This window comes from Strigops habroptila, chromosome 7 (assembly GCF_004027225.2).
Source record: "Strigops habroptila isolate Jane chromosome 7, bStrHab1.2.pri, whole genome shotgun sequence".
NCBI classification, from domain to species: Eukaryota; Metazoa; Chordata; class Aves; order Psittaciformes; family Psittacidae; genus Strigops; species Strigops habroptila.
The window spans coordinates 34,028,600-34,040,217 of NC_044283.2; the positions used below are offsets into that span (position 1 = coordinate 34,028,600).

Here is an 11,618-nt window from a genome sequence, read left to right on the forward strand (position 1 = left end):
GTCCCGCCCACCCCGGGGCGGAGCGGCCGGTCCCCTTCCGGTGCTGCCGCCGCTCGTCGCACCGCCCCTTCCCGCCAGCGGCGCGCTCGGTTCGAATCGCGGCGGGAAGGCGGCGGCGCCCGAGGCGGGTGGGTCCCTTGAGGGGGTCGGGCCGAGGCGCGCCCCTGTCCGCGGAGCCCCGCGCCGGGCGGTGGCGGTTGGGCGGGGCCGCCGCCCGCCATTGCGGCTCCTGAGGCGGCAGGCCCGGCCGGGCGGGCTCTGGGCGCCGGCGCCGCGGCCTGGTGTTCTCTGCGTGAGAGGATCGGCCCCAGGGAAGCAGAAGCGAAGGTGTAAACAGCGTTATGCGCTGTCCTGTTTGTCTATTTAATGAACACGTCTTGGTCACTTAGGCGTGCTACACCAGGCGTCGGGCTGGCCTGAGGAAGGGAGCTGTGTTTCTGAAGTGAGTTACGCGTAATGCGCTGAGTTAACAGAGATTTCCCGTTCTGTCCCAGGTATTGAGACAGAGCAGATTTGTACTGGGGACAGTTTTTCGGTAGCTCTCCTCAGTTGGGTATTTAGCAGCGTCTACTGAATAGTGAAATGTCCTCAAGGAAGAAAACGAAGAGAAATAATTCCAGCAATAAGTTAAAGGTAAGTTTTCCTAGCGTGAGCAGAATTAAGACAGCAAATGTTTTAATTTACTGTGCTCTTACAGCAGCATCTCTGGAGGTGGATGCACACGTGTTGATACAGGGCTCTGCATGGATGCTGGGAGCTGTGCACTGTAGTCTCTGCTTGTGCAGGTTTGGATGTGAGGGGGTTTCTTTTCCCTTTCTTTTTTTCCTTTAGGACTAGTACATCATCAGGCAAAATGAGCCATTAACTTTTAAACGGGCAAAAGTTTGAAAACAGTCTTGTAAAATTAAAGAGAACAGCTTATAGAGGAAGTAGTTGATACGTCTGTGTTTGGTGCCGTAACCAAACTTGTGAGGCACTGCTATGTGCTGGTAAAACCAAAAGCTCAGGAAGTCAGTGTTTTCTGGTTATGATTCCCCATCCTTGCATACACCAATTAGTGATGAAATTCACACGCAAATACTTCATAAACTAGTGCCGTTCTCCTCTACCTTCTGCTTTACAGAACTGTGTAATCCCTGATTTATAAATTCCACTTTCTATAGGAAGTTACACTACTGCTTTTCAATTTTTGAAAGTGAAAATAATTAAATTGGGAATTTATGTAATACAGAGATGAAAAAAGAAATATTTTAATGCCTGAAAAGAAAAAAGGCTGCAGGTCATAGAAACTAGATATTAGACTGTTGTAAGATTTCTAAGCTTATACACTTAGCTTTATAAAATAAAGTGCACACTACAGTATAGTATCAAATAGTAGAATATACCAGTTTTATAGCATCACAAGAGGGAGAAAACCCTATAGCCTGAGGAAGAAACACATACTTCAAATACTTTGTATCATGGCTCAATAGTCAATATGGTCCCAGTTAAATGTATTTCTAATCAAACATTCTTGAAATGAATTGTTATATTTAATCTGGTTTACACTCAAAAAGCTGGATGAACTAACTGTTAATTTCCTACCCACCCAGGAACACAAAACCAGCTCCCATCCTCGGAAATTACCTTCACTGGAGGAACCAGATGTCTCGATGATACAAAAGGTATCACAAGCAAATCAACTTGAGGAGCTTGACAATTCATTTGGTCAGTATTAACTTGAATGTCATTTAATTTACAGTTTTCATGAACAAACCATATGGACAAAATATTTTAATGCTTATATAGGTAAAGGTATTGTTACTTTTGCCAGAGCAAGTTGTGAGCAGGAGAGGCAGAGGGGGTTTTGAGAGTGGTGTTCTTTTCTGTCATTTAGGAAGTAACAACATGTGTAAGTACAAGTCAATGGAAGAATACTCTCTTCAAGTTTAATAATGTGAATATTAGAATTTCACACAATGTAACATCACAATTGTTTAAGAATTTACATTTAAAAATGAAAGATCTGTGTCTTAAGTTATTCACCCCTGTGTGAAGTCCTCAGTTATTAAATAGAGATAGCTCTTATATGGTAAGGCCAGTAATAAAAATATTTGGAAGACTGTCTAGTTAGAAGTTGTAGAGAAAATGCTGAGAGCTTTCTCAGCTGTAATAGTTGTTACTTTAAGAAAATTATGGAAATATGCATGTAGGTACTAGAAACAGAGCTGAAAATGGGCTACAAAAACCAATATAGCAAAAGGGTCACCATAAAGAAAGGGCTGGAAAATTAAATGCTCTTCTTTTTCTCACTACTGTGGCATGTATTAGAACTATGAAAAGAATGCCCACTAACACTAATAGAATCATAGAATGGTTTGAGTTGGAAGAGACCTTAAAGATCATCTAGTTCCAATGCCCCTGCCATGGGTAGGGGCACCTTCCAGTAGAACAGGTTGCTCAGTCTAAGCTAACACTAAATTTCAAGGCAATGCGCTTGAAAAAAGAAATCTATGCCATAGAAAGCATAATAAAAACTTAAAGTGTTTGAACTTGAAGAACATTAGAACTTAAAGAGGTTCTGATGTATTTTGGTATCTACCTCCAAGAATCCTACGCTTAAAAACATTCTGTAGCAGCTGTAACTGCTGCCTTACGATATCCAATAAAGCAGCTAAAAAGATCCGTATTAAAAACAAAAGGTAAAATTTAGAAAGTGGTTGTTTAAATGTGTAGAAGATTGATGTGTGCCATAGCAAAGATAGACTTTAAGTAAACTGTGCAAAATACTTTGCTTGCTATATGCCGTACATACCTGCTGAGCTTTCCTCCACCTTTGGTTTCGGTTTGTAAAGAAATAGCAGGTGGGTCAGTATAGAAACTGTGAAGCTTTTCACAATTTATATATTTTTCCTAATCCTCAATACTTTTAACAAAAGTTCCTTTTACAATCAAACCACAAATATTCTAACTAAATGCTTGATGGCATGTCCATGCTCTTTGCCTGGACAGATGGGAACGGTTGTCAAACAGTTCATTTTCTATTCTTTATAGATCACCCTTTGCACAGTACTGCGGTGGATGCTTATGGAGAGGAACATTCACAAAGCGAGTCACTTGACCAGGTTTCAGAACCACGAAGGAAAGATACAGAAAGAAGGTCTGGTGAAAATAATAATTGCCAGTATTTAATTTAATGTTTAGATTTTTAAATTAAATGGGAGAAATGTTCTGTTTGTCAGGTGCTTTAACTTCAGATTTCCCAGATGAGAAACAAAACAGTAACTAATGTTGAGGAATGTAGAAAAGAAACGAGAGAATAAGCTAGAGTCTGCCTTCTGTAAGCAGTACATTGATCTATGTACTTTCTGTATTTGTTTTTTAAGGATTTTCAAATACCTCTGTGAGGTATTGATTAGTTCTCTAAATGCTGGCATCTAAAGTTAAAAAGTAGAAAAAATGAAAAATAAGTAGAAGCCAGTTAAATTTTATGCAACAAAGGAAATTATTTTTAAAATCTTTTAATGCAAATTTTAGTGTGTTTCTCACTTGTTAAATCAACTTCAGTTTAAATCTGAAATAGTTCTGATTTGAATAAAATAGCAAGACAGTAATAGTGCTTGTATGGCAGGGGGGATGTGTATTTTTATTACCAACCCTGTCCCCAACAAGAAACCCTTCTCCATTCCTGCTAAAATATCCTCAGTAGTAATTTTGCCTCTGTTTTGAAGTTCCTGCTTAATACAACACGGTTATCCCAGTGGTCAGTTAGCAGTGGGTTTCTAAGTTGTCACGAGGGTTGCTGCTGAGGGATAAAGATTCTGCTCCCCATATAAGCCATTTGCAACTTCTTGTGTAGTCTGTTTAGGAAACACGAACTAAGTGACATAGCACTATAAAATATTCCCCAGAACAGAAGGTTTTGTTGTGTACGTACGTACGTTGAAGATTGTTCTTTCTCAGTGTGTAGTAGGTTTACGGGTGGATGTTTTTCTTTTCCTAGTAAAAAAAACCCTCGCTCAAAAACGTCTGATGGTGATGTTCGGAAATTCAGCACAGCTGATTCTGAGGATGAATCCCTTAAGGAGGATGTGGTACAGAAAAAGTTGCATGAGTATCACCAGTCAATTTAATTTTAGCTTCCTTCATGCCATGCCTGCATCAGAGGGCCGGGGGAAGAGGAAGACCTTTCATTCATTTCTTAGTACTGCCTTAGTACTCAGTGATACCTGAAATAATTATTCCTCAAAGTATTCCTGTGGGATTACCAAGTGAAATGCTTAAAGCTACAGTCATCACATCAACAGGGAATGTAATAGCCTGGTGTTCCTGCATCCAGTAGCCTGTTCTCTTGCTCATTTGGGACTATGTTCTTTCAAATACCTTCTTCATATCTGGAATATATATTATTAAGGAATGGCATGCTAAATAAAATATAAATCCTTTGTACTTGTTCAGTGTTGAAGTAAAACAGATTTATGAGAGAATTGAATATTGATAAAATTAAGTTTGGATATATATTAGAATGAAACAAAACCCACTCAGTTTTTAATTGTGTTTTTCCACACTCAGACCACTGTTCATCTAAAATGCTTTTAGCCCACTTAGCTTCCAGGCATATAGAGGAAGTTAACTGTCTGCAGGCTTGAGAAAGCAGGCCTATGACAAAAGAAGCTATGCAGTAGTTTGCTTAAAAGTTCTTTATGTATTGAAATTTCTGGGAATTGTTGAAAAGTGTGTTCTAAAATTCAGTACAGGGTGTTAGTCTTTCATCAGTAAACTGACCTATGTAGGACTCTGTAGAAGTGCTGTTGGTGTCACAAAATAGTCAAAGTAGAGAAAGGATCTGGACAGAATGTGAGTGAAAAGGAAAGTGAGCAGGTGCTGTTGATCAGAGAACTGTTAATACTGGGTGATGACTGTGCTGAACCGAGGGTCCCTGTGCTCCTTACGATGTTTCTAGTCCTGCTGCAGGGGTAGTGGCTGACATGTCAGCTGGCCAACGTGGTTAGGCAGCTGCTGTCCCTCAGCACTGGTCACTGTGCTGTGATTGTGGTGAAATAGGCCTAGGTAAATGTTACTGACCTTTCCTGCCTTCCGCCTAACTGCCATCTCTCAGAATCTTAAATGAGTAAACCTAAGGGTTTTTTTGGAAGTTAATCTGCTTTTTCTGTCACAGAAGTCTCTGAATACTACTCAATTGCAGGCAAAAAAGAAGCGGCCTTCAGAAGAGAACACATCAGATCCTTCTGGTAAATTAATCTTCAAAACTTCTGAATAGCTTTTCCTCATTCAAGATGAATGCTTCTCCATAACACAATGGTTTTTGTTTCTGACATGTAGCAACATACTGCTTCTAGAAATGGGAGAGTTTAGTTTCAGTTTTAGTACAGACACTCATTAGCAATGGTTAAACTGAGGGTCTGGTGTGTGTGCCACACAGATTCCCATGGTTTGCATCCCTGGACTTGCCTGGACTTACTCTCCTGAAGGGTAAAGCATAGGTGTGCATCATCACTCACATGCAGCTTGGTTCCCTTTGAAGGGAAGTCTGGCCCATGGATGTGGAGCTGTAAGACACATCAGTACATCCCTTAGTCTGGAAGCCTGGAGCACCCGCTGTGGGGCAGAACCTGGAGTCCCCTGACTTTGTGTGTTGGCACAGCTGTTGGTATAAAGACCTTTGAGGTAGGGAACATCAAGACAGTGGAACTTTTCATTAGAAACTTTCACAGGTGTCATTGTGCTTCCTTTGTACAGTACCCTGTCACATTCAAGTACTAGATTTACATTTGGGAGTGTGTGAAGAAACATAGTTTAACTTTTTGTGGAGTTAGTTAATAACACTATTGCAAAGGTTAAAAACCCCTAATTGTATATAGGGGTTTTTTTGAAGCATACATGGTATTAGTACAAAATATATACAAATATAACAACTCTTGATTCTTTTGAGTAATGCAGGTTTTTCAAACTCAGGCTGTTAGCTTTTACAGCACAAACAGCTATATCTACCCTGTGTAGTTTATCAGTTGGTTTAATAACATGCTCCTGGACTTGCTTGAAATGATGAAGTTTTTTATGATTGATCATCCAAATCTGAAGTATTCCCAGATAAATGTATCGTAGTTGTTCAGCCAAAGACAGATATATTGCTCCTATCATATTAAAATATTCATGACTTTTAGACCTTTTTTTTAATAGTGAGCACAGTCACTCTTCCATTATATTATAATGTGTTCCTGAATCGTGCAATGTTTGTCTTTATTCTGTTGTTTCAGTGGGTAGTCCATGTTCTGTAAAGGTTTCGTGTCCCAAAGAGATAAAGAGGTCTCCTGGAGATATTACAGAACTGGATGTTGTTCTGGCTGAATTTGAGAAGATAACAGCAAATTGCAGGTAAATATTCTGCTTTCCTATGGCTGAATACTCAAAGTTTTAAAAACAACTTACCTGCGTTTTGCTAGTGGGCTGTCCTTCAGGGGATGCACTATTGCATAGTTAGATGCTGATGGTATTTTAATGATTATTAGGTTTCTGTGATACACATATTTTTTTGTATGTGATCTTGAGGTGGTCTCTAGGGATTCGGTATTTTTCCAAACTTAAGAACAACACATCTCAGCTGACGTTTTTCAATGTAGAAAATTAAGCTATTGCTCGTACGTGAAAGATGTACAGTTGCCTGTGCTACTAGCTGCTTAACACTGGGTTTTATTCATTACTCCAAGGATGAGATTTCTCCTTTACTAAACCAAATGGGTTGTGTTTTGTCTCTGACTTCTCCAGACAAAGCACAGAATCAAACATTTGCAGAAAAGCTATCAACAGCTTCTGTGCTGCCTTCAAGGACCAAATCACTGATCTTGTAAGTACATCATAAATCAATTTTGTGGTAGTGATTATGGAGCTGTATATTACATCAGAGTCAAAATGCCTATGGTTTTATATTGTCCTTTACATATTTATATTATGATACTTTAAATGTTCCAATCTCCTGTCAGGATAAATACTGTGAAAACAGTTTGTTGTGTGCAGGTTATAATTTTCTGCCTCTGTGCTGGCTTCTGTGAGAATTGCCTTTAGACACAGTACTGCTCTTACTGGCTCAATAGAATGGTTTGGGCTGGAAGGGACCTTAAAGCTCATGTAGTTCCAACCCCCCTGCCATGGGCAGGGACACCTTCCACTAGACCAGGTTGCTCCAAGCCCCATCCAATCTGGCCTGTAAGTACATTGCAAAGTTGTCAGCTTTTGAGAATAGGGAAGCATCTAATAATCCTGTTTGTCATGTCTAAAGCATTATGTACTGTAAAAAGCTTATTATCTTGGAAGACTTAAGATTTCTTCTCACTAATAACCATAAATAAATAAACTCAGAACTTTGTAGGAGTTGCAAGAAGTATAATGGATAAGTACTAAAACTACCAAGTGATTTATTAGAATGAGCAAGTTCTAAAACTACTAGATTTATACATTATATATAAAGTTATAGAAAAATAAAGCTAGGTAGTTCTCCACTAATTGGTACAAGGAGTATTACTTGCACCGACTGGTGCAAGATGACTTATTTTGTGCAACAGTCTTCCTCTAGCATGAGGAGAGGAAAGAATTAATACACAACTGACACTTGTAATCTTCCTTTGAAACAGTGTTGGGGTTTTTTAATCACCTTTTTATGTCATTCCAAAGTAGTTCTTGCAACTGTGTTTTTAGGAGGATAAAGATGAAATCAAGATCCATAGTCAATCTGTAATTTTTCTTTTCCTCTGTAGATAGTGGCAGTCCAGGAATTACAGAATATGAAGAAAAAAAATGCCAAGGTAAATACATATCTATCACTAGATTGTACAGCATACAGAGGTGGGCACTGAAATTTCAAGAAGTTGACTAGAAGGAATAAAATTCACCAAACTGTACTGTACTACAGAATCAATTGCACAAGTAGAAGATATGGAACCTATCCTGGTTTCAGCTGGGATGGAGTTGGTTTTCTTCCTAGTAGCTGGTGCAGTGCTGTGTTTCAGCTTTAGTCTAGGAACAACACTGATAACACACCGATGTTTTAGCTGTTGCTAAGTAGCGCTTACCCGATCAAGGACTTTTCAGTCTCTCATGCTCTGCCAGTGAGCAGGGGCACAGGAAGCCGGGAGGAAGCAGAGACAGGACACCTGACCAAAGGGATATTCCATACCACAGCACGTCATGCCCAGTGTATAAACTGGGGGGAGTTCCCCAGAAGGCCCAGATCACTGCACAGGTCAGGCTGGGTATCGGTCGGCGGGTGGTGAGCAATTGTATTGTGCATCACTTGGGAGTTATTTTGGGAGGGCAGGGTTTATTCCTTCTTCCCTCTTTTTATTTTCTATTATATTGATAATTAATACCAAATTATTAAACTGTCCTTATCTCAACCCATAGGTTTTTACCTTTTTTCTGATTCTCCTTCCCATCCCACTGGGGTGAGGTGTGGAGTGAGCAAGTGGTTCAGGTGTGGTACTTAGCTGCCATTGGGCTTAAACCATGACAGAGCCACCAGAGGCTTTTTGAAAAAGACCTGAGTAAATACAATGGATTGGAAACTCCATACGTATACTGCTAAACTGGTGTAAAAAAGAGGAGTGCACATTAGAATGTGTAGGTGTCTATGATTGTGAATGATTCTTTTTCATGAATAACTCATGAAATTGATGGTGGTGAGGCGTTACGAAATGAAAGGCTGGTGAGGCCTCTGGACAGCCAATTAAATATTGAGAGCTAATCATCAAGAAATACAGATGTTCAGAGGAAGGCAGTTCCTCTGTTCATTCAGAGTGAGTAGGAACTGACGGAACATGTAACGGGAACGTCGACATGACGAGGGGAACTAGTGTAAGAGCAGAGAAATGTTGCAGTGGTTTCATCAGGAGAGAGGTGAATGTCCTGCCACAGCAGGTTGGGCACTGTCTGTTGGAGGCTTTCTGCCCAGATTAACATCTTCTGCTAGCTTTTCAATGACAAAGTAGTTTTTAACAAGCAAAGTCAACAAAAAGCTTATTGTGGGAGGTAGCAATTAATGTGCTAAAGCCTAGTTAGTTTGAGGTGATACGGTAAGCTACTCGGCATGTAAAATGAAAATCTGAATACACTTCTGGCATTCACAGCCACTCAGAGTTAACCTCATTTTGCCTCTTGTATATCTGTTTAAAATCAGATTTGTAGTTCCTAAATTTACATTTGTTTTGGTTTAGGCTGGATGTTGTATTAATGAAAGCTTAATTATGCTTAGTTCCTTAGTTATGGCAATCATACTGAACATACATTCATATTAGTCTGAATTTTTAAGACAGAAACAAAACCTTGCTAAAGTTGGTCATGCTTGGGTTCAAAATGTCACAAAATCCTTTTGTATGCTTGTAAATCCAGTGTTCCTTAAGAGAAATTTTGGGTGCAGATGAGAGTTTGACATTTTAAAGAGCTTGAAAGTGTCTAAAATACAAATGTAAAGTTTGGCAGTTTGTAAGGTCTGGTATCTGGGAATCCTCCACACCCAGAAAATCAGAAGCATAAAACCTCAAAGAAAAAAAGCCAATGAAATTGGAGTTATTTGCCATTGAAGTTACACCACCAGTTCAGAGATTTCTCTCACTGTGTGTTTCAGGTATTAACAGACATCAAAAAGAAAAGGCAGCGACTGTTGCAACTCAGAGAAGAACAATTTGAGTATGTTTCTAATGAGGCACGGGAATAGCCTGACGCACTTAAGAAGTCTGGTATTTTGTAACCTAGAGGTGAAAAGTAATGGGTTTTTTGTTCTTTCATTTTATTTTGATGAAACTCTACTCTTCTATTGCTTTGTTTTTGCAAAAGCTAAGGATAGCCTGATATAACTCAGGATAGTCATTCTTACAAGTTTTCTTAGCTAACTGGTTACTGGGATGGTATTTCAGACCCTATGTTCATAAGAAAAACACAAACATTACAATGTTGAATCCTAAATTTACAGAAGTAAGAGAGAGAGAGCTCTTTTTTGATTTTGAGCTGGGAGAATGTGTTTCACCTCTGCAATTTGGCAGGGATGCCTCTGGGTACATGGTTTGCTTCCATCTCATGTGGCCACACAATTCCCCTTCTCTAACTTGGCATTAATCTTAAGTATCATCCAGATGTGCAACATGGAAGTTAAGCTCTTTGGAAGAACCACTGGACTGCCACATAACCCGTTTATTACTTGCGACAAGGTTAATACCGAAGCTGCGTGTAACACACACACTGGAAGTTAACTCTGTGGGGAACCACAGCCTTGGATCCACAAAGGCAGATTAAAACCCTTCTCTATGGCCATGAGAGTCTTTGTTTTCTTTGGAGTACTATGGACAAGCTTCACTCAAGGAACTCGCTAAAGGCATCCGTCAGGGTTTGATCCCCCTCACAGACTGACAGTGTCTTCGCGTCTTTTATTTGTTGTGTTTTCATCTTTTGATCATCCTAAAGCTTTTTTTGCTGCAACACCATTAAATGAAAATGGCTGTTGGCGTTCAGTTTGTGGAGGGCAGTTTTAATGGATTGAGCCTACCCCTTTACTTAGGCAGAGGTGGGTGTATTTGGTGGCTCCTGAGTATGCTTCAGCATAAGCACCCAACAAACACCTCAGCCTGCAAGCAGGTGTGTGGGGAACACCAGCTGCTTAAGAAACTTCACTTGAAAAGAACCTCGGGTGCTTCAAAGAGAGCGGCTATGCTGTTGGACTCAAAAGAGAGATGTGGGAAAAAGTTCTGTGTTTTGTGTGGATTTGGACTCATGCTCCCATTTAGAGACTATGCTGGTTGTTCTAATTAAACAGTATGTTACACTAACCTATGTTTTATATTTTGACCAACCTTTCCCTGAAGTCTTCTTCAGAGGAAATATGTTCATAGTAACTCATGAAATAAATATGCAGATGTCGTCATCAAAGCCTTGATCTTTTTCAGAGCTGAGCCACAACTGATACGCCTACAAAGAGAATACACTGAGGTACAGGAAAGGCAATCTGCCTTGAGGCAAGCAACTGAATTACTTACTGATTTAAAGGAGCTACAGCAAGACTGTTTGGATTATAGAGAAGAAAACCCAAAAGAAAAAGTGGTTGTAAGTACATATTTTGTGTGTCTTCCTGAACTGTTCTGGATCCGCCCTCCTGCCCTTTTTTCTTTCCTAGACTGATGGCATTTCTATTAAATTTAACTTACATTAAATAGCAATATTTTGTTAATTGTCTTTGTGGGAGCAACTTGAGGATCACTGCTGCAACTGTACTGTGGTATCTCACTCCTTTTTTTTTGGCCCTCCCTGTTTTAGAAACTAAAGTATTTCAGAAAGGATTCTGCTACCTTGTTGTCTTTGTCCGGGAATTCAAAGGACACAGAAGCATAGCAGCTGTCCTCAGGTCTTAACAATTTTTATAGAAATCAAAGAATGATTGGCGGTGAGAAACAAGTAATCAGTTCTTCTGTTGTTACTGATCAAAGGTGGAGAATGCTCTGGTACTTACGTGTGTGTTCTGTAAAGTGCCTAATTATAAGGACAGCACTTGTATTTCATGACTAGAGTAACTACTCATGTAGTCTTAGCACTCCTTCCCCTGTCACCATGGCTCATGACCTGGTGTGGTGTTTTCTGTT

The 11,618-nt window shown here is 39.8% G+C and overlaps 1 protein-coding gene across 7 annotated transcripts in view; it reads left to right on the forward strand.

Annotated features, from left to right (window-relative positions):
• CENPU (centromere protein U) overlaps positions 1–11,618 on the forward strand; it is a 12,173-nt gene continuing 555 nt past the window's right edge. Inside the window, exons 1-11 of one of the 7 annotated variants that reach the window (XM_030493140.1) lie at positions 1–128; positions 495–633; positions 1,593–1,707; positions 3,034–3,139; positions 3,983–4,073; positions 5,159–5,231; positions 6,258–6,375; positions 6,766–6,844; positions 7,752–7,799; positions 9,617–9,678; positions 10,929–11,085. In XM_030493140.1, coding sequence (XP_030349000.1) covers positions 583–633; positions 1,593–1,707; positions 3,034–3,139; positions 3,983–4,073; positions 5,159–5,231; positions 6,258–6,375; positions 6,766–6,844; positions 7,752–7,799; positions 9,617–9,678; positions 10,929–11,085 — 900 coding nt within the window. In that variant the 5' untranslated portion in view covers positions 1–128; positions 495–582. Of the gene's footprint in view, positions 634–1,592; positions 1,708–3,033; positions 3,140–3,982; positions 5,232–6,257; positions 6,376–6,765; positions 6,845–7,751; positions 7,800–9,616; positions 9,747–10,928; positions 11,086–11,618 lie in introns of all 7 variants that reach the window. The other 6 variants (XM_030493144.1, XM_030493139.1, XM_030493143.1 and 3 more) reach the window with 6 other exon arrangements.